At 66.2% G+C, this 25,091-nt stretch overlaps 1 protein-coding gene across 6 annotated transcripts in view; it reads right to left on the bottom strand.

Moving 5' to 3' along the window:
* Positions 1-25,091, bottom strand: part of INTS1 (integrator complex subunit 1) — a 29,354-nt gene extending 4,263 nt beyond the window's left edge. For 2 of the 6 annotated variants that reach the window (XR_005016428.1, XM_036825400.1), the window contains exons 1-40: positions 24,732-25,091; positions 23,864-24,154; positions 21,449-21,645; positions 21,223-21,360; positions 20,836-20,995; positions 20,580-20,685; positions 20,294-20,486; positions 20,062-20,207; positions 19,831-19,972; positions 19,398-19,574; positions 18,648-18,756; positions 17,926-18,046; positions 17,440-17,517; positions 16,685-16,842; positions 15,944-16,040; positions 13,580-13,671; positions 13,340-13,400; positions 12,075-12,272; positions 11,671-11,800; positions 11,178-11,357; positions 10,865-11,014; positions 10,277-10,456; positions 10,095-10,199; positions 8,912-9,079; positions 8,682-8,835; positions 7,664-7,825; positions 6,879-7,025; positions 6,481-6,579; positions 6,090-6,214; positions 5,452-5,706; positions 4,775-4,934; positions 4,394-4,534; positions 4,056-4,230; positions 3,844-3,967; positions 2,992-3,122; positions 2,390-2,477; positions 2,056-2,282; positions 1,707-1,830; positions 633-766; positions 72-264 (exon numbers count right to left, since the gene is read on the bottom strand). Coding sequence is in view for 5 of the 6 variants with exons in the window: in XM_036825400.1 (XP_036681295.1) it covers positions 72-264; positions 633-766; positions 1,707-1,830; positions 2,056-2,282; positions 2,390-2,477; positions 2,992-3,122; positions 3,844-3,967; positions 4,056-4,230; positions 4,394-4,534; positions 4,775-4,934; positions 5,452-5,706; positions 6,090-6,214; positions 6,481-6,579; positions 6,879-7,025; positions 7,664-7,825; positions 8,682-8,835; positions 8,912-9,079; positions 10,095-10,199; positions 10,277-10,456; positions 10,865-11,014; positions 11,178-11,357; positions 11,671-11,800; positions 12,075-12,272; positions 13,340-13,400; positions 13,580-13,671; positions 15,944-16,040; positions 16,685-16,842; positions 17,440-17,517; positions 17,926-18,046; positions 18,648-18,756; positions 19,398-19,574; positions 19,831-19,972; positions 20,062-20,207; positions 20,294-20,486; positions 20,580-20,685; positions 20,836-20,995; positions 21,223-21,360; positions 21,449-21,645; positions 23,864-24,154; positions 24,732-24,789 (5,874 nt within the window). In the remaining variant the exon portion in view is untranslated. The remainder of the gene's footprint in view (positions 1-71; positions 265-632; positions 767-1,706; positions 1,831-2,055; positions 2,283-2,389; positions 2,478-2,991; positions 3,123-3,843; positions 3,968-4,055; positions 4,231-4,393; positions 4,535-4,774; positions 4,935-5,451; positions 5,707-6,089; positions 6,215-6,480; positions 6,580-6,878; positions 7,026-7,663; positions 7,826-8,681; positions 8,836-8,911; positions 9,080-10,094; positions 10,200-10,276; positions 10,457-10,864; positions 11,015-11,177; positions 11,358-11,670; positions 11,801-12,074; positions 12,273-13,339; positions 13,401-13,579; positions 13,672-15,943; positions 16,041-16,684; positions 16,843-17,439; positions 17,518-17,925; positions 18,047-18,647; positions 18,757-19,397; positions 19,575-19,830; positions 19,973-20,061; positions 20,208-20,293; positions 20,487-20,579; positions 20,686-20,835; positions 20,996-21,222; positions 21,361-21,448; positions 21,646-23,863; positions 24,155-24,731) is intronic. The other 4 variants (XM_036825402.1, XM_036825404.1, XM_036825401.1 and 1 more) reach the window with 4 other exon arrangements.

The following is a 25,091-nucleotide window of genomic DNA, read 5'->3' as shown; positions in this document are numbered from 1 at the left end:
AGAGGGACCAGGGCACCTGACGCCTGGGGACTCCCGGGGCCCAGCGTCCAGAGGGTGGGCGGGGCACCCACCAGCAGCAGGCGGAGAAAGGAGAGCAGGCAGTCCCACAGCGCCCCCTGGTGCTCGCTCTGGAACACCCGCGGCTGCAGCAGCTCCAGGATGCCCAGCACGTGCAGGAAGAAGGTCAGGTGGTTCTGCTGCCGGAACTCCTGGAAGTTGAGGTGGTTGCGGCCGTGCAGGAGGGCGGCGATCATGGGCAGGTGCCTGCGGGCGACGCGTGCGCTTGGTGGTCCTGGGCCGTCTCCCCCAGCCCCCCGCGGGCCGACATCAACTTGCACGTGGAGACCACCCGGAGCCCGCTAACCCCCACCGTGATGTTCTGGGCCACTCACCTGACCCACCCTCTCCCGCGTCCACCAGGCCCCTGCCCCCGAGACTCCACTTAGTCAGGAAGCAGCCGAGGCCCTGGCTGCCCGTGACGACACCACCAGTGTCCGTCCACCGGCTCTTAGCCGCAGAGCCCGCCTCAAAGGAACACCTGGTGTGGGAGCCGCTCCAGGCTGGGGCGGGGAGGGCACCCTGCCGGCGAGCTCTGCCCACTCAGGCTGCAGGTGGGACAGGCCAGGCGGTACCTGAGCAGCAGGATGGGGTGGGCCACAGCCAGCTTCCGACAGGCCATGTTGGCGTCGGCCACGCGGTTCTCGGCCGCCCGTGAGTCGCTGGTGTCCGCGAGGAGGGTGATGAAGCGGTGAATGAGGGCGTCCAGCTGAGAGGGACGGGGGTGGTCAGAGCCGGGGCCGCCCGCCCCCCCGCCGAGTCCGCTGCCCGCCACTGCAGGGGCTACGATGGGGCTCACCGGGCGGCGTGCGCACCCCTGCTCCAAGGTCCCCAGACCCCAAGGCCCTGGCATGGTCCCTAAGGACCTACGCAGCGACCCAGAGAAACCTGTTCCCCCAGTGCTTTCTGATGCTCCTGGGGGTCAAACAGTGGCCAGAGCTCCCAGCCAATCTCAGCACTTGGTGTGTGAGGTCACCCTCTCCGCACAAACAGAATAAAAGCCCTACATTAGCTCGAGTGAGAAAAACCAACCTTACAAATAAAGCATAATTTCAGGTGTGTAAAACAAGTAACACACAAAACTGGAAGGAAGCACAACTGGAAAAACATCAACTTCCCTCCCCGTCCCGAGAAGCAGGGCAGGCGGCAGATCCGACTCCAGGGTCCAGCCCAGGGAACATGGGCAGGGGGCCCACCAGACACCCCTCCCCCCACCATCACCCAAGGGAGGTGAAGGCAGATGCCACGCAGACCCGCACACGGAGGCCCCACGCTGGGCCAAAGGCCAGTGCCACGGCAGGCAGCCAGGAAGGGATGGGGGTGCTGGGACGCATGCGACACCGTCACACACGCACCACGCAGCCTGTTGTAGTCAACGGTCCCTTATCAGGGAACGAGGGAGACACCCACTCTCCTCTGCTCCACACCCAGAGGACTTCTTGGAGGAGAGAAAGATCGTTTCCAGACCCTTCGAGAGGTCGGACAGGCAAGGGTGGCAGGGCAGGCTCTGCCCTCAGACATGCCATCGACACTCGCCAGGTGCCTTTTTTGTCTTTAGATCCGAGAAAAGGCATTTCTCTACCTCCCAGTCGGCGTTTCTACCTCCACGTGAAGGACAAAGGCGGCCCGACGACCCCACAGGGCTTCACCTTGCAGACGCTGCTGCCGGCGGCCCCTTCGCTGTGCAGCAAGACGTCAGGCACAGGCGCCCGGAGGCCTGGCCACTGCAGGTAGAGGTGCACGAGCAGGTCTCGGCAACGCCTGCCCAGCACGCTGCGAGAGACCAGAGACCAGACTCGGGGTGGCCGTGGGACCAGGGAGCCGCTGTTCCCACTGCGGGCTGCGTGCAGAGCTGGTGTGCCAGGCCCCTCACCCCTACCCCACCCCCACTGGTGGCCTGGGCTCATTCCCACGGTGCTCACGTCTGAGCCACGGCCTCCCATCACACAGGCCAGGGGACAGGCGGGGGCTCCGGAGCCCGGGGTCCAGCACCCTCACCTGTCAGCCCACTGCTGGATGCAGCTCGTCAGGTGCACCGCCACCTTCCTGATGCCCTCGTCGTCACCGCGGCAGCAGCTGAGCAGCAGGGGCAGCCGGGCCTGGAGAAGGCTGCAGGCGCTGGCGTCCCCGTCCTGGCTCCTGGTCTCTGCCTCCGCCAGGATCAGCTCCACCAGGCCGATGAGCTCTGGGGCCTGGACCCGCAGCACCAACTCCTCCCGCCGCTTCTGCAGCCGGGCACCGCCAGTCAGGCCCGGGCGCGACGGGCGTGCCCGCATCTCGCCATGTCCACCCGCCGCCCCGCCCTGCGGGCAGGGGACACCCCAAAACCTGCCTGAGGGGTACGCTGGTCCCTGCCCTGCCAGATTCGAGGAATGTGGATGCAGGCCCAGAGGAAGTCCAGGGAGGCCGAGGGGTCAGACCTGGAGGACGCAAGGCGGCTTGGCTGGGCGCGAGGCACGTCTCCAGGTGGAGGGAGGAGGGGGATGGGGCGGGACGCTCCCTGCCAGCCGAGGGCCCAGGTCAGCTGTCAGGGGACGCGGGCTGCCCCACCTGGCCTCTCTGCAGCTCACGGTGGCAAAGCTAAGGTCGGCCCCGCCCCACCCCACGCTCGCAGCCGCGCACAGGGGCCTCTGGTGCCCCCGCGGCACAGCACGGACGCCAGCCATTCACACGACCGGAGGACAGTGAACCCGACTGTCTGCCTGCTGGTCACCCAGAGAAGGGACACGGGGCCAGGCAAGAGAGCCCCGGTTCCTGAGGAAGCCGGCAGGGAAGGGTGCTGGATCAGATCCCCGCAAGGCCCCCGACGCTGCCCTCTGAACGCGGCTCCCGGAGGAGTCTGGGCAGGGCGGCCGCCACATGGCACCCCAAGGCCCACACTGCCTGCGGCAGGAACAGACCTGCCGGTGGGGGACAGGGATCTGGGGGACTCACCTCTCCTCCCGGCTCTTGCCCAGCAGGACGTGGATACACTGGTGCAGCGTGGGCCAGCCGGACTGGTGTGTGAGCAGGGCTAAGAGGTAGGGTCGGAAAGACGGCACCTGCGGCCCGGGAGGGCCTTTGCCCTGGGGAGGGAGGAAACCTGGGATGGTCCCCGCCGGGCTGATAGCTCCGCCGGATAGCGTCAGCAGATGACAGCCCACGTGTGCCGGCACAGAGCAGAGGAAAGCGTCCGTTTTGAGGCAGATCCGAGGCTCCCGCCTGGGAAGCCACCCAGCCCGGCCGGTCACTCCGCAGATTAAACACGGGTTGAGCTGAATCCACTCCTCAGAGACCAGGAGACACGCGAGCAAAACCCTGGGCGTGGGAACGCCTGGGCGGGCGGGGGGCGCGGAAGCATGACCGCCGCGGTCAGAAGCGCAGACCCGCCAGCACGCGGCGGGATCACGGGCAGGGGTTGCCCAGCCCCTCCCCCGCGACCTGGTCAGTGGATCCTCACCTTCCCCACGGCCAGATGAGCTGGGGGACCCCGCCACCCCCGCAGAGCCCTGACGTGGGCTCTGACCCCTCAGAGGACCCCACCCCTCGTCAGGGGGTGCTGAGCTCCACTCCCCCTACCGTCTCGTGCCCTGTGAGGACCTGAGCCCACAAGGACCAACCCACCCCCCGCCCACCTCCGTGACCAGATCTGGCCAGTTGTGGTGACCCGCTCAGAGGAAACGTGGGACCTGTCTGGCCACTGAGACCCAGGCCTCGGGTCTGCTGGAAGCGACAGAGAGGCAGCCCCCCCGCCCGGGGCCACCGCATGGACTGTGGCCCAGGGTGCCGGGTCCGCGCGAGGCCCACCTTGCTCTGGGAGAACAGCAGCCGCTGCTGCAGGTCAGGGCAGCTGCTGATCACCTCGGGGTCCAGCATCTCCAGCCAGTCGACGAGGAGCCCCGAGCAGGGTCCCAGCCGCACAGCCTCCAGGCTGCAGGGCAGGTGGGGTGGGCTCAGACGCGGCCGGCCAGGGCCGCACCCCGCCCCCCCCCCAGCCGGCCACCGCCCCGCCGGCTCACCTGCAGCCGTCAGAGTCCTGCTTCCCCAGGGCTGGGGGCTCCCCCTTCTCCTGCAGCAGCAGTGAGCTCACCACGGCCACGGGCCCCGAGGCCGGGAAGGCGGAGGCCGCGGAGAAGAGCGCGGCCAGCAGCTCCTCCAGGTGAGGCGACCTCACGGCGACCAGACCCCGGAGGACTGAGGGGGGCAGAGAGGGCACCTGTGTCACTCCAGCTCAGGGGGCCACCGGACTCCAGGACAGACAGCCCCGCCCCCGGGCCCTGTTCTGGGGGCGCCCAGGAGAGGGACCTGTGTGCGGGGTGGCGAGGCGGGGTCTTTGTGGCGCCTGGGGCCCGAGTACCTTTGCTGATAAGCTCGGGCTCCACGTCACACCCCTCTCCAGACTTGAGGGTGGCGGCGATGGCGCGGATGGTGGAGCTGACCACTTCCGGGTCCCCGCGGAACGTCAGGGCCTCCGCCAGGTGCAGGAACCCGCTCCGCACTGCAGGAGAGCGCCGTGTGACCCATGGGACTCCTGCCAGGGGTGCCGGGCAGGCGACTCCCCTCGGCTCCCACACGTACGCTCCCCTCTGGGGGGCCTCCCCAGTGCCCCGACCCCCAAACCGCTGGGCCCCATTCACCCCGACGCCACCCGGGACCCCTCTGGGAACAAGGCCCTGGTCCCCCTGATGCGACGGCAGAGAGCCCAGGACCCCCGCCGGCACCATCGACCCCATCTCACCATCGCTGATCCGGCGTCGTGCCGAGTACTGGGCGGCAAACAGCTTGAGCTGGGCCTGCAGGGGCCCGGCCTCCACGGCGGGGCTGTCCAGCCACTGCAGGGTCTGCACGAGCACTTTGAGGAAGCGCGACGAGAAGCCGGTGTCCTGGGGCACGCAGCGCTGGGGACAGCGCAGCACGGCTCAGACACAGCCAGGGCCGGGCGGGGCCGTCCCGCCTGCCACAGCGGGGGCCCCTCCACCGCCCGTACCCGCAGCCCACGAGGGGTCTGCTGCCGCCCGTCCCCATGGGGCACAGAGAGAAAACGATCAAGAAGGTAGCACGCACGTGGGCACAGACAGGGGCAGGTAAGGTGAACGTGGCAGAACTACTGAACCCAGGTGGTGGATGCGGTGAAAGCCCAACACGCTCCCGCCCTGCTCATGGGAAGTTTCTGTCACACAAGCAGGGCATCTATCCCCAGATCCGCAGCAAAAGCTGCATCTCTTCACTTAGGAGCAAGAGACGAGGCCCACAGGACAACGTCAGGACACCCAGTCAGCCGGGGCCCAAGCAGGCCTGGCCACAGAAGCCCCGAGCCTGGGGGGACGGGACAGGGGACGGAGGCCTTGGCCACACGAGGCAGAGCCCGGGCGCGGAGACTCGGGGAGCGAGGCGCAGGGCTGTGCCAGGGCCTACCTGGTACTGGCAGAGCTGGCGCATCAGAGGGCAGGCGAGGAAGTGGTTCTGGTGCATGACCATGACCAGGGCGCCGCCGTGCGGGGAGTTCAGCAGGGTGGCGAGGGCCTGCAGGAGGCGCACCGCGACGCCCGGCACCTCGGGGCTCCCCTGGCGGACTCGCGCCAGCTCCCGGCCCAGGGCCTGCTGCAGCGCCAGGGCTACAGGGCGCGCGCTGGAGCTCTGCCACCGCGGGCTCGGGCTCAGCGGGAAGATCTGGTGAAAGGCAGCCATCAGGACCGCGTGGCTGGCAGATGGGGCCTTCCCCGAAGAGCCCTCCTCTCACCCCACACCCCGACCCCACGGAGGCTGCCGGCAGTTGGCACTGGTGTGCCCGGTCCCCAGCAGACTCTCCAGAGGGGCATGGGGTGGGGGCCAAGGACTGGGACAAGGCCCGTGGCAACAGGCCCAGGAAAGAGCGCGTGGACCTGTGCACACACGTGCGCATACAGGTGTGTAAGCGTGAAGATGGAAACTGCGCACAGCTGCTCTGCAGCGCCTGTCACTGTGAGGAGCGGGCGAGAACACACATGCCCAGGGAACCCCTGGCCGTGGATTCCAGGAGGGAGGAGGGACCGGGGAGGGAGGGTGTCCCGTACCTGCAGGAGCATGCCGGCCAGGTCGTCCTCGGGGCCCAGAACCCGCACCTGTGTCACGGCCCGGGTCCTGCCCTGGCCCGGTGGCTGCTCTGGGCTGCTTTTGGGTTTCGGCGCCTCCGTGCTGTCTGCAGGCAAGGAGGAGCAGGTCGGCTGAGAAGCCATCACGGCCAGCTGTGGCGGGGACCTTGCCAACCAAGGCCAGGCTCGCCCGGCAGCCCACCGCCCCGACAGGAGCTGGCTCACAGGCCCTGCAGAGGGCTCTCACCCCGGGACCCCCAGCCTCGCCAGGCCTGCCGAGGCCCACGAGGAACAGGGCCCATAAACAGAAGCCTGGACGCCGGCCAGAAGCAAACGTTCCCGAGTGGCCGTGCGAGCCGGGATGGGTGGGTACCTCGCCGGGCGGGCAGGGAGGCTGTGAGCAGGGAGTGGAAAGTCTGGCCTCCGGACGCCCCTCGCTCGTGCTGGACCTCGACCAGGTGAGCCATGTAATCTGCGGGGGGGCAGCCACGGGTAAACACGGGCCCCCAGGGAGGAGGGAAGCCCTCCGCACAGTGCCCGCAGAGCTCCAAGCCTCCCCAGGACCTGGGAAGCTGGGCGACAGGGTCTTTCCGCAGAGAATCAGGCAGCGCCCACAGCTCCCTCCACCCTCCAACCCGAGGGGTGGACGCAGCTCCACCTTCCTGCTCGCAGCCCCTGCCCCGGGGCTGTTCCACTCCACCCACAGCCTGGCTCCCCGACCACAGACGCATGGCGGGCCCGGGGTGCTCGGCCGAGGACCCCGGCTCTCACTCTTGTCCATGATGTTCTGCTCCAGGGTCTGGGGGTCGTGGGCCACCGCCTGGTCCAGATACTGGAGAAGTTTGCTCATGCTGGACACAGGGATGCCAAAGGACTGCACGAACAGCAGCAGCTGCTGGGGCTCCAGGTCCTGCAGGGCTGAGGGCGGCTCTCACTCAGTGACCGCCGTTGGTGACCCTGGCCCGCGGGGCCTGGTGGGGCCCAGGGCCCAGAGGGCAGCTCCAAGTGTGGCTGGTGGGTCCTCAGGCCCCCACCCTGCATCCTGAGGCTGCGGGCCAGCCCTGCGCTCCCTCCAGCTCAGAGCCAAGGCTCCCCTGAGCGTGTCCTGCTGCACTTCCCAAGCCAACCCACCCTCCAGCCAAGCCACCCCCCAAACTGCCCGGCCTGCCACCCCCGCTGGATACCACGCTGACCACCACCGGATGCCCTTCCTCCTTGCCGCAGGCTGCCCAAGGCCACTCTGCGTCCCAGAACCAGCTCCGAGGCCCCAGCCCCTCCTCCTCCCCTCCGAATTCCTGGACCACTTGGTCTTCGTTCCTCCTCCAGCACCGCTTCTCACTGGAGGCCCTTGGCCTCCCCGCCGGACCACAAGGGCTTGTGGGCAGCTGTCAGCGCACTGACAGATCCACAAACGTCTGCTGAATAACAGACGCCCCGGAACCCACCAGAGGCCCCCGAGCCGTCCTCTCTCATCGGCAACAGCTAGAACACACGCCCAGGCCCGCAGCAGGAGGCAAGACCTGGTCCTCCCCGCCCCAGCCCCGCCCAGGCCATACCAGCGTCCACCAGGCGCGGGACCTCCGAGCGGATCATGCGCAACTTCAGCCAGTCGGGCAGCAGCAGCGCCTCTTCCGACGTGTCCACCAGGAAGGCCGTGGGCAGGGGCTTCTTCTCTGGGAACCAGATGTCCAGCAGCGCCTGGAACTCACCGTCACCAGCTTTGGGAGAGACAACAGGGCAAGCACCAGGGCCGGCTCAGTGAGGCCTTCCCAGACCTCGCCACCCTAGGAGCTTCGGCCGCACCGAAGGCTGAAGGCTGAGGCCAGCGCGTCCTCGGTTTATAGGTGCGAACTGGGGCTTCAGAGGATGGAGAAGAATCTACCAAGAGCTGAGCGCGGCCCAGCGGCAGAGGCTTTGTGCAGTTGACTTGTGTAATCCTCACAATCGCGGCATTGCCCCGTCTCAGTCGAGGAAACGGAGGTGCAGAGCTGGCCAGGCCGCCCAGGGGACGGTGTGAGGCTGGGGCCAGCACGCTCCCTGGGCTCTGTGGGCTTGGCCAAACCGGCTCCTTCCAGGGCTCAGGCTGCACAAAGACCCGGGCAGCCAGTAGGCCAGGCCGGCACAAGGCCAGCCTCCCCTGGACACAAGTAAGTGGCAGAGCAGCCCACGGCGTCAGCCACGGGGAGGGAAGGAGGGGCTGCCGGGCAGAGAGGTCTCAGGAGGCCGGAGGATCAGCCGGCTCTGGACACAGCCCACGGCCAGTGAGTCGAGGGCCACACCCCAGGCCTGTGGGGAGGACCTGGAGCTCACTGCTCTGGGCACCAGTGTCCCCTCAGCTGGGCAGCCCCACGTGGACACCTCCACCTCCAGAAGCCACAGTGCAAAGAGGAGCAGGCCCCGAGGTGCCCAGCAACACCCACGTGCGTCTCACGACGACAGGACAGCGCGTGGGCCGAGGCGGCACAGAGTTTGGAAACCCCCAGCCCGTGGATCGGAAGGGCCGGCGGTGCCCGGGGTCCCGCCATGTGGAGGCTCGCGCGCGTGCCCCCAGGACGGGCAGGGAAGGGTACCTACCCCCACGGGAGACCCAGGCCCCACCGCCCGCGGGCTGCTCACCGCGGGGCGGGCCCAGCGTCAGGAGGATGACCATGGCGTGGACCACCAGGATGTGCATGGTGGCCGTCTCCCCGCTGGTCCAGCGCAGGAAGACCTGGTCTTGCGACTCCGACTGGAGGGGGAGGAAGGGGGTGAGCGGGCCGAGGTGAGGGCCACGGGGGCCGGCCCAGGGCGCCCGCCCGCCTTACCCAGCTGTAGACCTCCTCGCCCTCCTTGCTCTTGCGCATGCGCTGCACGTAGCGGGAGAAGATGGAGAGCAGGGCGGCCAGCACGGCGTCCGACTCGGCGCTGCAGGAGCGCTTGGAGAAGAGGTGGGACATGATGGTGGAGCGCTCCACGATGAGCCGGGCCACGTCCTGGGGGAGCACGGCGTCAGAGGGCACGGGGCCCTCCTCCAGTCGTGCCTGGCCGACGGCCCCGTGCCCTCGGAAGGCTGCCCCGACGCCACGTCCGCTCTGCACAACCACCACCCCCCGACACCGGGCAGCAGGCCGACGACGGATGGAAGGGCCCCACACGCAGAGCCCTGCAGCCGCGCAGGGCTGTCAACTGCCAAGCGGGCGGGAGGGGCAGCAAGAAGTGACAGGCTCCCTGGAGAGGGCCGGCCCCGCACGGAGAGGAGAGCGAGCCATGGGGCAAGGCGCCATCTGCCCTCGAGCGACAGTAACACACGCTTCTCGAGACCCGAAGGGAAAGGCCGTCTGCAAACAGCCGGACACCACGTTTACTTGAAACCTGCAGCAGTGACGCGGGGCAGGCTGGCCCCTGGACCAGACTCAGAAGGGCGAGGCCTCCAGCCCGGACTTTTATTACTGTCCAGCCCCTTGACGAGGAGCCCAGGCTTGGACAGAATCCCCCTGCCCACCGACCTCTGTCTTCAGCCCGTTCCCTCACTCCCTCCACTCACGCATTCTACAAAGACCCAGGGCCTCCAGAACCTCTGCCACTGTCAGCTGACCCGCTAGCAGAGTAGCAAGGTCAGAAGAAAGACGGCCGGAAAAGAGCAAGACGAAGTAGAAAACGGGCACGTGCTCAGCTCCCAGGGCCTCCCCGGCAGGGGGCGGGATGCGGGGCCCAGCCCCAGCCCCGGACTCCTGGGCTGGCCTCCTGCCCCTTGGCCTCCTGGGTTGGCCAAGCCACGCCTCCCCCAGCCCAGAGCCACAGAGGCAACCAGGCCTGGATGATCACAAGGGCACTGGGGGCTCCTGCCCTCGACCCCTGCTCCGGACAGAAGGTCACCGGCAAGGCAGCTGGGCGCTCAGAGCCCACAGCCAAGGGGTGGCCCCGCTGGCCCCGCATCCCGGCTGGGCTGGCCAGGGTCCCCCCCGCCCCGCCCCGCCCCCAGCCCCGCCCCGCCCCGCCCCCCCTCACCAGGGCCAGGTCGCTGTGCTGGCTCTGCTCCTCCACGGGTGTGTGCTGGGACAGGTAGACCAGGTAGGCGCTGATGGTCTGCGGGTCTGTCTCCATGTGGATGGCCTGGGGAGTGGGGGGAAGGAGGGCGTGTGAGCGCGCGCCCCGCAGGGCTGCCCGCCGCCCGCCCTGCGGCCCCTCACCTGCTGCAGCGCCAGGGCGGTGGTGGTCCTGACGCTGTCGAACAGAGGCAACCTGGGCAGGTCTCGCAGCAGCCACTGGTAGCCCTGCAGCGCGTCCGAGTCGCCCGAGTCCTCCTCCATGGGGGGCTCCTTCTCCTCCCCGTCCCGCAGGCTGCCCTCCGAGAGCACCAGGGACAGGCCCTGCAAGCAGACGTGCGCCCGGTCTCGGGGCCACCCACTCCCTCTCAAACCCGCGCGAGGGGGCCGCTTCCCGGCAGAGACGTGGTGCGGTCAGAGCTGCCACGACTGGGGCGGAAGGAGCGCCACCGGCTCCCCTGGAAAACCGTCGCCAGCACCTTGGGAAGCACGGCAGGACGGCGACTGAACTGCTCTCGGGACGTTTCCCATTACCACCGAGGGAGGGGGCCCAGACAGGGGAAAAGGGCTCTGAGCCCTGCACGGTTTATGACTGCGCCCTTTCTGTGTCCGGAAGTCAGCTAGGATAAAAGTCTGGGTGAGTAGAGATGCTCATCGTAACGAAAGAGGACAGAACCGTGCCGGGGCGAGCAGGGGGGCGCGGGGAGAGCGGGCCGAGGCCGGCCGCCGCACCTTCATGGCCAGCACCCGGGACGCCAGCTGGGAGGAGCCGAGGCGCCGCAGAAAGTAGTCCAGCACCTCGCACGTGGTCTGCTCATCGGCCCTGGGGCCCAGCAGCAGGTCCTGCAGGCGGCCCAGCAGCTGCCGCTGCTTCTGCTGCCTCTGCAGGGACAGGGGGCCTCAGGGTGGGCCTCCAGGGCCGGTGGGGTAGGCTGGGCTGGGGCCGGGGCCGGGGCTGGGGGCGGGGCTGGGCTGGGGCCGGGGGCAGGGCGGGGGCGGGGCTGGGGCTGGGGGGCGGGGCCGGGGGCGGGGCCGGGGGGCCGACCTGCCGCTTCTTGGCCTTCTGCTCTTTGCTCTCGCCCTCCTCCTCCTCCTCCCCGGAGGCGGGCTCGTCGGCAGCGTCGTGCAGCAGGAACTCGCACAGGCACTGCACGGGCAGCACGTCCAGGGAGCCCTCGCTGGACTGCACCAGGTCGGCCAGCCAGGGCATGGACTGGGAGGAGGCCTGGGCAGGGCGGCAGCCACGCGGCTCTTTCCGGTTAATCCTGCCGCAGCCCCTCCCGACCCACCTGCCCGCCATCCAGCGGGGACTCCCGAGGCGGCCCTGTGTGCGCCCCGCCGGCAACGTGCCACGGCCGCCAGCTGTGCCGGGAGCGATGTGCACGCCCAGGAGCCCGTCGCCATGTAGCCCTGTCTCTGGGTGTGCCCTCTTCTGGCCACGGTCTCATCTAACGCCACAGCCCGCTGACGCCCCTAGAAGGTTCCCCGCCCGCCCGCCTGCAGCCAGCCTCCTCCTTCCAGACCCCGGCGGGACTCACCTGCCTCTGGATGATGTTGAGGAGGAAGTCCGGGTTCCGGCTCCGACACAGCAGGTGCCCGAGGCGGAGGGACTGGTTGAGGCCTTTCACCTGCTCCAGGACGTGAGGGGGAGGCCTCCGGGGCGGCCCTCTGAAAGTTCCACAAGACCCAAGCGTGTCGAAGCCGCAAGCGCAGGGCTCCCCAGGCGACAGTGGCGGGTGAGGGCGGGGCCGCCTGCCTCCCACCTGTGGGCAGCTGCCCGTCTTCCCCAAGGCCCACGGTCCCTCCCCTCCCAGCCCAGCCACGGGGGCTCTCGGCTTCACCACGGCCCGGCCGCGCGGAGAGCCAGGACAGCGGCCAGGACACGCGCCCCCGCCCGCCCCTGCCAGCCCAGGCCCGGCCCCGAGCTCCGCGCAGCGCATACTGGGGCTCAAGGCTGGTGAGCTGGGACAGGAGCAAGCTGCTGCTCTCAGTGATGGTCTGCTTGGTGGATGCAGCGGCCAGGTGCCCCTCGAACGCCAGGATCTCCTGCTTCTCCCGCTGCGAGACCTGCAGCTCCCGGGTGACCATCTCAGTCCGGGTCTCCTCGTCCGTCAGGGTACACGGCGGGTACGAGTAATTGCTGGGGACCAAGCAGGAGGAACCTGTCGCCGGGCCACCAGAGGCTGGCTGCCACCAGGCGGCGCTCAGGGTGGGGGGTCATAACTTAGGACGGCGTCCCTCGCCCGGGCCCAGCTCGAGCCGTCAGGCTGTGGAAGGGACCCGGGGTGGGGGGGGAGGGCGTCAGCAACATGGTCACAGTCAGACCCCCATGAGAGAGCTGGGCAGCCCTCAGAGCCCACAGCCGGCCACCCTCTCCTCCCACACAGCCGAGTGCTGGCGCCTCCAAAATCGGCCCACGTGTGTCAGGATCCTGGACCCGAGTGGCGTCTGTCCGGGATGGCCACACGGGACCCCTGGACCCTTTCCAACAGGCCAGGTGGCCCAGGGCGTACAGGGCACCCCAGACCGACTCACGGCTTCAAAGACACACGCGGCTTTCTGGGGGCACGAGCAGCTGCACTCCCGTCACGTGTCCTGCATCTAACCTAGCTTCCCGTGACACCACAGGATGGCCCTGCCGCCTCGGGCCGCACCCAGACCCCGCGCGCCCGGTTCCCACACGCCACGGCCTCAGGCTCCACTCCACCTCAGCCAGTGTCCCGCAGCGACCCTCGCTGCCCCCGAGTGCGCCGGCAGGCCGCGCCCACCTCCGCCGCAGGAGCACAGCACACACACGCCACCCACCCAGGCGCCCACGCCGCTTCCTCAGCTCATGGCTCGCAGCGAGCACAGTCACAGCGGCCCTGGCATCTGGCGCCCGCCGCGTCCCGAGGCAGTTCCCTGCTGCTGACCCCGGCAGCGCTCACGCCGCACCTGGCCCCGTCCCCATCCCGCCGCAGCCTCTGGCTCCCCTCCGCTCTACGCGATGTCACAGCGTCACCAGCCTGACCGTCCCCACGCCCACGGCAACACGAGTGCTGCCCAGGAGGGCCCAGGGCGCCGCCTGATGCCACTGCCCCCAGCCCAGCGAGGGGGCAGCCCCGCAGAGCAGGGAGACCGCAGAGCAGCGGGAGCCCCAGCGTGCCCTGCGCCCAGCGCGGCACCGGTGGGCCCGCCCTCCCGCTCCCAGAGCGGCAAGCCACTTACTTGGTCATCACCATCTCCATGAGCATCTTCAGCGTGGGGTACTCCTCCCAGGCGGCCAGGCCTAGGGAGCAAGGCGACAGCAGGTGGTAGCTGGGACTCCCGGCGGAAGACCCACCCCCTCCCCCGCCCATCCTCCAGTCCCCAGCCAGGCTCTGCTCCAGGCCCTGACAGGCAGGAAGCCCAGAAGGGGGAAAGGTCAACATCGGCCCAGGGGACCACGGCTGGCCAGAGGGGGCTCACCGATGTTCTCTGGGTTGAACGCGGCGACGACCAGCAGGAGGGGCCACGCCTTCCAGTAGAGGGTGGAGATGGCGAGGTTCGGAGGCTGGTACCTGGGACGCAAGGTGCCGATGGCTCAGCCTCGGGCCACGAGGTCCCGACGGGAACGGGTCCAGGCCAGGGTGGCAACCGCCTCACAGACCCGAACGTCAGTACTGGAGCCTCAGTCACTCCTCTCTGGGACTTGCGCCCCCAGGATGTGCATGGCTGTACCCAGCACACCCCTCGGGCCCACACCCCAGCCCCGGGCTCCGGGACACGTGCCCCACTTCCCTCAGCCTTGGCCTCCCACCCTATAGCACGGGAACATGGGAAAGGTAATAAACACTCGATAATGCTAACTACTGTTGTTATTCTTTGCATCAGAAAACCAGAAAACACCCCAGTATCCATCGACGTGTAACCATAATAACTTTCAAAAGTCACGCATCATGCTATCGTGATTACAGTCCTTTCAGATGACGCAACAGAAAGCAGCTAAGAAGCCGTTAGGAAAAATGAAATAAACCTGATATGATGACTTGGCAACACTCCCCAAACTCATCTATAGCTTGGACGCAATCCCACCACAATTCCAGTTGGCTTTTTTGTGGAAATTGACCAGAGGACCCTAAAATTCACGTGGAAATACGAGGACCCAGAAAAGCCAAAATAATGTTGAAAAAGCATAAAATTGGAGGACTCACACTTCCCAATTTCAAAACCCAGCACAAAGTCACAGTAATGAAGACAGAAGTGTGGGCGTGAGGACAGGCATATAGGTCAGTGGAACAGAACTGAGGATCCAGAAATAAACCCATATGTTTAAGGTCAACTGATTACCCATGAAGGACCATGATGCATCCGCATGAAACAGAATGAAGTCAGAGCCGCACCTCACACCGTATACAAAAATAAATTCAAAATGGATAACAAACCTAAACATTAAGGCTAAAACTATATAAAACTCTTAGGAGAAAACACAGGGATAGATCTTTGACACCTCAGATGAGGCAATGGTTTCTTACGCGTGACACGAAGACCCAAGAAACCAAAGAAAAATAAACTGGACCTTATCAAGATTAAAAGCTTCTGTGTCTCAAACGGCACTAAGAAGGGATATATCTACAAATTATAGGTATGTTAAGGGTCTCACTCCAGAACCTATAAAGAGCCCTCACAATTCAACAACAAATATTCAAACAATCCAGTTTAAAACTGGGCAAAGGACTCAGATAGACATTTCTCCAAAGAAGGTGTTCAAATGGCCCACAAGCATGTGAAAAGCTGCTCAGTGTCACTAGCGATTACAGAAATGGAAATCAAAGCCAAAATGAGGGACTTCCCTGGCGGTCCAGTGGTTAGGGCTCTGCACTTCCACTGCAGGGGGCACAGGTCTGATCCCTGGTCAGGGAACCAAGATCCCACATGCTGCGGCCAAAAAAAAAAAAAAAAGCCAAAATGAGATGCCACTTCACACCCACTAAGACGACTGAAATAAAAAGATGGACCATCAGTCTCGGCAAAGATGTGGAGAAACAGGAACCTTCGGACCCTCTGCTGGCAAAGTGAAACGGCGCAGCCACTGCGGGAAAGTCTGGTGGTTCCACAAAAGGTTAAACACATGACCCAGCAATTCTACTCCTGGGTATCCTCGCGAGAACTGAAAACATACATCCTCACAAAAACGTATCCGTGGAGTTCCCAGCAGCACGGTTAACAACAGCGGAAACCACCTACGTGTGCGTCAACCAGCAAACAGGTGCACAAAACGCAGTGCCTGCACTTGGCCACGGAGAGGGACAGAGTACAGGCGCAAACTAAAACTCGGAGGGACCCTGAACACGTGACGCTCAGTGGAAGGAGCCCGCCACACAGGACCACGCGCTTCATGATTCTGTTTACATGAAGTGTCCAAAAATGTCCGATCCACAGGGACAGAGCTGATTCGTGGGGTCTAAGGGCTGTGTGTTTGGGGGAGGGGGGATGGGGGGCAACAGCTAGCGGGAACAGGTTCCTTAAGGGGACATGGCAATGGCTGCATAACCCCACGAATGTACTAAAAGCACCAAATCACAAACTTTAAATGAGTGAAGCATATGAGAAACGAGAACTGTATCTCAGTCAAGTGGCTTAAGGAAACAGAGCGCGAGCTCACTGTCGTCCAGAAAACACTGTGAATGTGTTCACACACACGGGAAGCAAGCATCTAAGTGACGAAGACCAAAAGGAGAGAACAAGGGAGCAGGTCAAGAGAGCCAGGCGACGGCAGTCAAGCAGGCCCTGGGTCGTTCGCCGCACGGCCCAGCCTCACGGGTGTCTGTGGATGGGCCCCTGGCGCCTCACCCGGGCGGGAGCTGGATGTTCTCCGGGTGATGGTAGGTGCACAGGTTCAGAACAGCATCTATCAGCTGGATCCTCTCCACCTTCAGCACTTCCATGTCTGAAACCCAGAAACCACACACGGCTCACTCGGTGGATGTCCCGGCCCAGACTCAGGCTGTGGACATCAGAGAGCGAGGAGACGGGGCGAGGGGGCCGGGGACGACACGGGCACAGGGCAGGATGCAATGACACGCAGCCAGCGTGAGCTGGCCTGGGGAGCCGGGGCACGTCTCCACCACATGGCACCTGAGCTGGCCGGGGAGCAGGCAGGACCGGACCGTGGGCAGCACAGCGCAGCTGGGCTCAGGGCAGGGCCAAGACGTGACCACACCCGTGTCTGGAGCAGAAGCGCCAGGGCAGAGCCCCCGGGGAGGCAGCGAGCCCCGCCACACCGAGGGGTCGGCTCCAGGCCCATCGGCAACGGGACATACGCACGCTCTAGGACGGGGACCGCTCTGCGTAAGGCCACCGCGGTGGCCCGTTAAAGAGGCGAGAGACACACACTCCTGCCAAAGTTCAACCACGTGGAGAATGGGCACGAGTCCAGGGTGAGCTCCAGAATCAGCCTAAGGACTAGGTTGCCGTCCGAGACACACGCACGGCCTGATGCCCGATGCCCGTGAGGTCAGCAGCGGGGAGGGAGGAGCCCAGCGGCGGGGGGCCGTCGCCCACAGCGGGCAGGACAAAGCGCCAGGCCCTCACCGTCGGCCTGCACGGCTGCGGCCCGCTTCACCAGGTGGTCGGCCAGCTCCATGGCGTCGGCGGGGCCCAGCGGAAGCTCCCGCGACAGCCCGATGACCAGGATGCGCATCAGCGTGTCCTCCAGGATGGGCACCTCCGAGCAGAGGCGGAGGAAGAAGCTGCGGGCGCGGCAGGGAGAGGCCGGGCTGGCGGGAGCCCACCCCGAACCCGCAGGGCCGCCCACCCTCCCCGTGGCCACTTGTGCCCGATGCCCCGTGGACCATGCCCCGCCGTCCCGAGGAGGAACATGAGGGGAGCCCAGCCTCGTCCCGCAGCCCCCGGACTGTGACACGAGACGGGTGTGGAGCACAGGCGGGTGTGAGACGAGCACGCTGACCGGGCCCACAGTGGGGACGGACGGGAGCGACCGCTCAGAAGCACAGGGCAGGGTGTCCCCAGGCTCAGGGGACAGAGCACGACACTGGCTGAGGGAGGAAAAACGTGTGTGCAGCTGCTCGGAAGCGAGGAGGGGCAGGGAGCTGGAAATATCCCGGGGGTGCTGAGCTGGGGGGTCCCGGGGCACAGGCACCGGCTGAGTCCCCGGGAGGGTGCAGGTGACTTTGCAGAGACACCGCGCCCTTGGGAAATGCGGCACAGGGTGTGCGGGGCGGGACAGGGATGGTGACCCTAACCAAGACCAGACAGAGCCCCTGGGCTGGCTTCAGCGAGCCTGGCCTGGGCAGCCCTCGCGGCCCAGGGCCGGAAGGCACGCTCACTTGCGGTCACTCTCAGGTGGCCAGTTGTCCCATTTGTAGTAGGTCTCGGGCTGCTCCGTGAAGAGCACCTTGTGAAGGCTGCAGGGTGGAGAGAGCCGTCAGGGTTGGAGTAGACGGGCCCCCCGCCAACCCCGTCAGCCCCCACTGGCTGCGAAGCCGCACGTGCAGAGGGACCGCCCGATTCCTGAGCTCGGCAACCCCACGGCACTTCTGGAGGGCCTCCAGCCACCCCCAATAAGGCCTGGGGGGCTGGCAGGTGACAGAGCCCCCCAGCAGGGGGCTCCCAACCCCGGTCAGACGGGACCCCACCTCCCCTGTAAGAGAAGGCTCTGCCCGAGGCCCTGACGCCACACGAGGGCCGGCCCCGCTGGTTCCTGAGAGACTGGGGCCAGCCGGCGGCCTGTCACCTCTGTGGTGAGCGCCGTCACTGGCCTCCAGGCAGACCAGGCAGCGGCCGCGCCCCGAGCAGGAGAGCGCGGGCCGTACCAGTGCGCGTAGTCCCTGGGGGCGAGCTTGCTGACGGACGGGACGACGGTGTGCAGCCACCAGACTGCGTCGCGCTGGATTGCGGCCATCTGGTTCTGGAAGGAGCGCAGCGCCTCCAGGTCTGCGGGGGACGAGAGAGTTACAGAGCCCCCACGGCAGCCAGAGGGTCCAGCTCGAGGCCAGGTGCAGGAAGGAGGCCTGGGCGGCACGAGCCTCCTGCAGTGTCTGCAGGCTAGAAAGGCAGACCTGAGATGGAGCGGGGAACTCGGCTAGGATAAGGTTCAGCGAACGCCTGACCATCCTCACAGGCCCAGGGCAGCTCGGGGAACTGAAACCCGCAGGTTCCAAGTGTCCTTCCAGCCCATCGCTTAAGGGGCCTATGCAGCCAGGCCCGCCCAGGATCAGCCACGAACCACAGCCGGCTGACCCAAACACCACCGCCCTGCTTCCCCACCTACCCTTGGCCCAAGGGCAGCGAGCCCGAAACGCCTTCACAACGGCACCAGGATCCACGTGAGCAAACCGTCCAAGCAGAGAACGGGCCTGGACCAGGAGCTGGTGTTCTCAGCCCAGACGGGAGGAACAGGAACCAGCAGCTTCCGGAAGCTCCCTCGGTCTCTAGGAGCTGTGCCGTGGGAGCGCCCCTTCCCACCCCCTGCCTGGGCCTCGGGGACGGCCTACAGCCACGGAAGCACCCGCCACTGCCAGGCCCGGAGCCTTACTCTTTTTCTCTCCTTTGTCCCAGGCGACGCCGGCCTCCTTCACCTGGGCCGTGATGCCCAGCATCATGGACACGGCCAGCACGTCTGTGATGTGCACCACAAAGCGCTCCTGCAAGCACAGCCCAGCTCAGCGGGCTCTGCACCCCTTGCCCAGGCCCTGGGCACACGAGCCGCCGGGACAGGAGGACGCCGGACGGAAGGAGGCCTTGGGACCAAGAAGCGGCCGGCAGCAGGGCCAGGCCGGGCCACAGCGAGGCGGCTCAGCCAACAGGGCTGGACTAAGCCCGCCCTCCCGAGAAGAGGGCCGCCCCGTGGACTGTCTGCCGACCTGCCCGCGAGGCACTCAAGATCCTCCACCCCCGGCCTCAAGTCCTGCTCTCCAGCGGCACCTCCCACTGCCCCCAAACACCCCAAAATCTACGGCCCTCTGTGCACCGTCTGTGTCGCCCTGCCTGCTCACGCCGTCCCCTGGCCTCCCCAGCCCCGCCGGCTACAGCTCTTCCCACCTCCATACCCAGCCCCGAGGTCACCGGCTCCCCTGGGGGCACCCGGCCAGCCCCTCCTTGGACCTCGCAGGATGGAGCCTCCGCTGCCTCCGGGATGGGCCACCATGCACGCGGGGCACCCATCACAGACTGGTGCACTCCGAACGGCACCAGGGAAACCGCTGGGCAAGACCCAAGCAGTAGGCAGCCTGCACGGGCTTGGGGCATGGGGGGCATGGGGGGCAGGGGAGGGGGGGCTGCCCACCTTGAACTCCATGTCCAGGTACTGGGGCTCCTTGCGCTCCTGCATGAGCCCGAGGCAGAAGGCCTGGAAGTTGATCTCGTGCTTGGTCTGCTTGATGATTTCGCGCAGCAGGGCCCGCGAGGCCCGCAGGTAGTCATCCTTGTTGGTCAGCAGGTCCTGGAACACCATGGCCAGGAACTGGGGGAGAGAGAGTGCCAGCAGCTGCCAGGGCCGCCCGCCAGCTTCCGTCCTCACCAGGCTGCAGGAGGTCTTCCCAGAGCCCCCAGACGAGGACCCTGCCAGCTCCTGCTGCACGCCCAGGCCCGGCCCCTCGCCCCCCCACCCCCGAGCCTCTCACACACGGCCTGGCACCACGCCGGCCGCCGCCGTGCCCTCATCTCCAGCCCGGGCGCGGGGCGGGGGTCGCGGGTGTGAGGCCACGCCGGGCTCCCACCTTGGGTGCCAGCGCGGGGCTGTGCTGCAGCACGGCGTAGAGGGTCTGCATGTTGTTGGGGTTCCGCGCGTTGGAGAGCTCGTTGAAGATCACGAACTTGATGGTGGTGCCCAGGTTGTCCTTGTGCGCGTTTAGCAGCTCCCTGGACGCGGGCCAAGCAGGCGGCGCTGGAGTGGCTGGACCGCACCCGCCTGCCGCCCACCCCCGCCCGCTCCTCCCCACCGGGCGCACCTGATGCAGAGCATGTAGTGGTTGAGCAGGACCTTGGGCTTGAGGCGGATCTTGATCAGGTGGGAGATGACGTCCATGTCCTCGGGGCCGTGCGTGCCGCAGTTCATGCACACGGACATGAGCAGGTCCTGGGCCGGCCGGGTCAGCTGCGGGGCGGCCGGGGCGGGGGCAGCACCATCAGCCCCGCCGCCTCGCCCGCCAAGGGGCACCCCACGCGCACGGCACCCCTCACCTTGGGGTTCTGCAGCCACATCTCCAGCTTCTGCACCGCCATCAGCCGCACCTCCTTGTAGCCGCAGGCGGAGGTGAGGAGCCGCAGCAGGTTCCGCGAGACGCTGTCGATGGGCTGCCGCCGGTTGAGCTGGTCGCGCAGCACGTCCAGGACGTACTCCTCCACGCTCTCCGCCAGCTCCTCGTACCTAGGCCAGAGGGGGGAGGCAGGCGGGCGGGAAGGCGGGCGGCCGGGGAGGCGGGCGGGCTCTCGCGGGGCCGGGCCGGGGGCCGCGCGGCGCACCTACCTGGGCATGAGCTGGCCCTCCTGCTCGGGGCTGAGCTTCTCCTCCGCAATCAGCAGCTCCGTCTGGCTGTCCTCCTCCTCGGTGAGGGACGGGTGAGGGCTGCTCCCTGCGCACGAGTGCCTCGTGGGTACGCGCGCCCAGCCGGCCCTCGGGCACCCCCGCCCCCGGTGGTACCTGGCTCCGTGGAGGGAGACGGCCCGCCCCGCCCCCCCCACCCCCCGCGGGGAAGCCCGGCCGGCCGCCCAGCATCTCTCACCGGCACTGAGCTCCCCTCCGCTGCGCCCCGCCTCCCCCTGCAGGAGCGCGCTCTTGGGGGGCATCTTGGTGTTGAAGGCCGTCTGGACGTTGTCCACGAAGGTCCTGCAGTGCGGGCTGTCCACCCAGATCCGCTCCCCCAGGGAGTCTTCAATGTACACCTGCGAGCACAAGGCTTCTGCCACGTCCAGCGGCGCCGCGGGAGGAGCGAGCCGGGTGCCTCCCCAGGGCCCCAGCGGACAGGAGCGGGGCCGCCAGACACAGCCCTCCGGAAAGAACGCATTCAGTTGCCCCTGTTTCGCCCTGGGGGTCCAGCGGCGCACCCCACCTCCCACGGCCCTCTGCCCCCTTCACCAAAACAGCGATCTCCCGGGAGAGGCCCACTCACCTTGACAAAGATCTCGGGCCAGTTCTCATCCTCCTCGTACGCGGCCATGAGGAGGTTGCAGGCCAGCACGGACACCAGGCTGTTCCCCTTGGCCTTGAAGTTGATGGAGGCGTCCCGCCGCAGGAGACTGCACAGAGCCTGCAAGAGACGGCGTGGTGGCCGGGGAGGCCCGTCTCGCCTCCACCTGCCCCTTCCCAGGACGGAGGAGGGGACGCCCGGCCCTCACCTCGATGACCCCCTCCGTGGCAAAGATGTTGGGCTTGATCTTGGCCAGGTACATGAGGCTCAGGTACAGGGTGCTGTCCGGCTTGGCCCGCGTGACCTTCAGCTGCTTCACGGCCCCGCACAGCACTCCCTCCAGCCTGTCGTCATTGCCCTCCAGCTCGGCCGCCTCGATCTCGTCCAGCAGCACCGCGGGCGGGACTGGCCGGGGAGACGGGGCCCTGTCAGGCAGGCAGCTCCGAGCAGAGGCTGCCTCGCGGCGGCCCCAGGCCACGGGCTGACTGGGCCAACCACCAGAGCCTGGCCAGCGAGGGTCTCAGGGCTGAGCCGGTCTCCCGGGAGGACGCCGCCGGGCAGGTGCTGCCCCGACCCTCGGGAGCGACCAAGACCACGAAGGGTCGGCGTTAGCCAGGTGCCACCAGAGCCCTCTCGCCACACCACACGGCTACCCCAGGGTGATCTGTTCTTGAAACACCTATTTTCCTACAAGTTGGACATTTTTTCTAAGCTTTTCAGTTAGCCGGCACAATGTACCCGCAGCCTTCCTTCTCTTCTGTCGTGGCCGCTTCTTTGCTGTCCCTCCCGGGTCTGTCCCGCAGAGGCTTTTCTGCTCCATCTTTGCAGGGAACCCACCGGGGGCTTCGCCCCTCTCCCTGCACAGCTGCCCGCTGCTCTGCTCTGCTCTCCACTTCCTTGTGTGTCCTCTGTCCCCCACCTTCCTTCTCGACGGGAACCGCAGCTCCGGCACAACCCCCCGCCCCCCCACCCGCACTTGAGTCCCCGCTCCTCTGAGGGTCCCTCTCGGCCGGGCTTCGGCTCCATCCCATGTTTGCTTCGTGCTGCGTTTGTGATTGTTCCATTTTACCTATTCTCTCACTTCCATTACGATATTTTCTCTGACCCAAGGCTTTTTTTAGGATTGTGTTTTTAGATACCCAAACGACGGAAGGAGGCATTGTTACTGATTTCTAACTTAACTGCACTGAAAACAGAGGATTCAACAGTAGCCCCTGAGTGCCGTCTACGTGCCGGGGAAAATGACAAATAGGCAGGAAGGATGGACCAGAGCTACGGAAGGTCCTGGCCGTGGAGATGTTCCAAACACCAGACGCTATAAGTAGCTCAAGTCAGCCTTTTCTCCGTTTTGTTAAAGGTGTTTGTAAAATACGTTATTATTCTGGACGTGCTTTTCATAATCATATTCCATCCAACCTTCAAAGCCACCCTTTCTGGGAGTCACGCGATGGTAAAACAATACCGAAGCACAGCCATCAGTGCAGAGGACCGTGGCCTGAGTCAGGACTCGGCCCCGCAAGCGCTTCCACTCCTGACCGGCACCACTGCCAGCGGAGGGCCCTGAACCGAGGGTCTGACTCGGCTCCCAAAGCACTGCTCCAGCCCCGTCCTCCGCCTCGGCTCCGGCCACCGCGTGCCCTGTTCCCCAAGCACAGGTCCCCGCTCCAGGACGCGGGCCTCCACTCAGTGGTTTCTCCTCCAACAGCCTGCACTGCCTGTTAAGATCCCATCCAGCCTTTCAGGCTCAATTTCACGCTGCGGTTCCCTGATGGGCCTTCCCTCTCCCGAGGCTGTCCCGTGAGCACCTGTACGCACAACACCTGGGACCGGTGTGATGTTTAACAGACCTGATCTACAGGGCATCGTGGGGCCACCAGAAATAATCCACGGAAAGATGGTACAGAGAAGTAAGGGAACGTGAGGTGCACACAAAATTAAAAGCTTTCGTGTAAACAGCGGGCTTGTGGATCAGCTATAACCTGTCTTTAATGCTGCCGTGTTACCTTTCCAAGCCCTTCGCTGTCAGGAGCCGGGAGAAAGGAGGAGGCAGCACAAGCCTCCTCGTCCCGGGGGGAGAGGGGTCCTCACGAGACGCACAGCCCCCGAGAACAGCACCTGTCTGTGCGCTGCCCTGTACCCGCCATGCTCGGAGCAGAGCCTGTCACAGTGGAGCGAGCCCGTTCCCAGAGGGCAGGCGCTGGCGGCCCGCAGGAGCGCATCAGCCTCACACCAGCTCCGCCCCTGGAGCTGGGACAACGGAAATCCGTACAAGGTTTTCCAACCCAGGAGGCCCTGGCGCACGCTCCGTCTGCCTCACAGAGAAGGCCACTGAGGTGCCTATGTGGCAGCAGCCCGTTCGGGCCCCAGACCTACCTGTGCCACCTTGCCCTGAGTGACACAAGCACTTCCCATCGCTGTCACAGAGTCTGAAGCACAAGCAGGGCGAAGGCACCCTTATGAGAGGTGCTCTGAAAAACAAACTCACAGAGGACTCCTGCCCTCCATTCTCCAAAGAACCTACGCTCCACCTACAGTGCTAAGCCGGAAGTGGCCGTTCCGAACCCCTGGTGCACAGACAAGGCGTGGGCTACATTCTCTGGGGGACGTCAGGGGCTGACCTTACCTTCAATCGGGACCACAGACGGTTCCTTAATCGAGGGAGAGATGGCACGTTTCTCTGCCACTGCGGCCTCAGCCAGGCGTCCCAGGGCACTCAGAGGGGGTGTGGAGGAGAGTTTCGGGCGCTTGGTGAGCCCGGTCAGGGCCGAGGCACCTGCCAGAGCAGCCGCAGCGTCCCGCTTGCGCTCCGAGGGCAGGCTGGAAGGGGCAGGCTTCAGCAGGGTGGATGCCGTTTTCGATTCAGTGGTCTGACCCTTCGAGCCCAGAGCAATGAAGTCTCCTGGAGGAGGGTGCCCTGCAGAGAAGAGACGTGGAGAAACGGGCACCTTCACACAGCAGCCGAGGTGGAGAGGGTGTCCGAGACCAACTCCAACCTCCTGCGATTTCCGAGGGGATTAAACAAGGGCTGGGGGAGGCAAGAAACCAGTCACCCAGCAAGTCCACGGCAGAGCTGGGACCGTACGACGGGAGCAACAACGGCCACACGGAGCTTACTACCGACCAGGCCACCTCTAGTTGACAAGTGTCAGTCCCCTTAATCCTCAACGAGGTTCTGGAACAGGCAGCATTACTCTCACTTTACAGGTGAGGACAACCAGGCACAGAGAGGTTAAGTAACGTGCCCAAGGCCACACAGCTTGGAGCGGCAAAGCGCGGGGCGGAGGCCAGTCTGGCTCCAGCCTGCTTTTAGCCACTGTGTTTGTGCTGCCCCCTCCTCCCGGCTCGCGACTCCCAGAGCCGCCGGGACCAAGGGCTGCTCTTCGAGACCCCATTCCTGGAAACCGCGTTCGGCTCGGAGTAACGAAGCCGCGACCCGACAGAGGAGCCGGGCCGGAAGCCCCGAAGCCGCGCCGCCGGGAGAGGCCGCGCACCCGAAGGCTTGGCCGCAGCGCTGGGCCTGCGGACGGTGGTGGGCTTGGCCCGGTTCATTCTGTCCCCGTCCCTTCGCCGCTCCTCGCTGCCGACGCCTCACTTGGGAGAAGACCAGCGCAAGTCAGTCGTCCGCCGCTCGCCCATTCATTCGGATCCACCGTCCGGGGTTGGGGTTCGGGGCGAACGGCCAGCCCCGCCGCGCGCAGCCACTCCCGAAGGAGCCGCGCGACTCCGTCTCCCCGCCTCGGACCCCGGGAGGGTCTGTCTCGCCGGCAGCCGCTGCCCAACCACTTCTAGCGAGATCACCTCTGGCCCATCGCCCCGGCTCCCCGCCACCGCCACGGCCGCCCTGGAACCGG

The sequence above is a fragment of the Balaenoptera musculus genome, chromosome 15, assembly GCF_009873245.2.
Source record: "Balaenoptera musculus isolate JJ_BM4_2016_0621 chromosome 15, mBalMus1.pri.v3, whole genome shotgun sequence".
NCBI classification, from domain to species: domain Eukaryota; kingdom Metazoa; phylum Chordata; class Mammalia; order Artiodactyla; family Balaenopteridae; genus Balaenoptera; species Balaenoptera musculus.
This window is presented reverse-complemented; position numbering and strand designations above follow the sequence as displayed.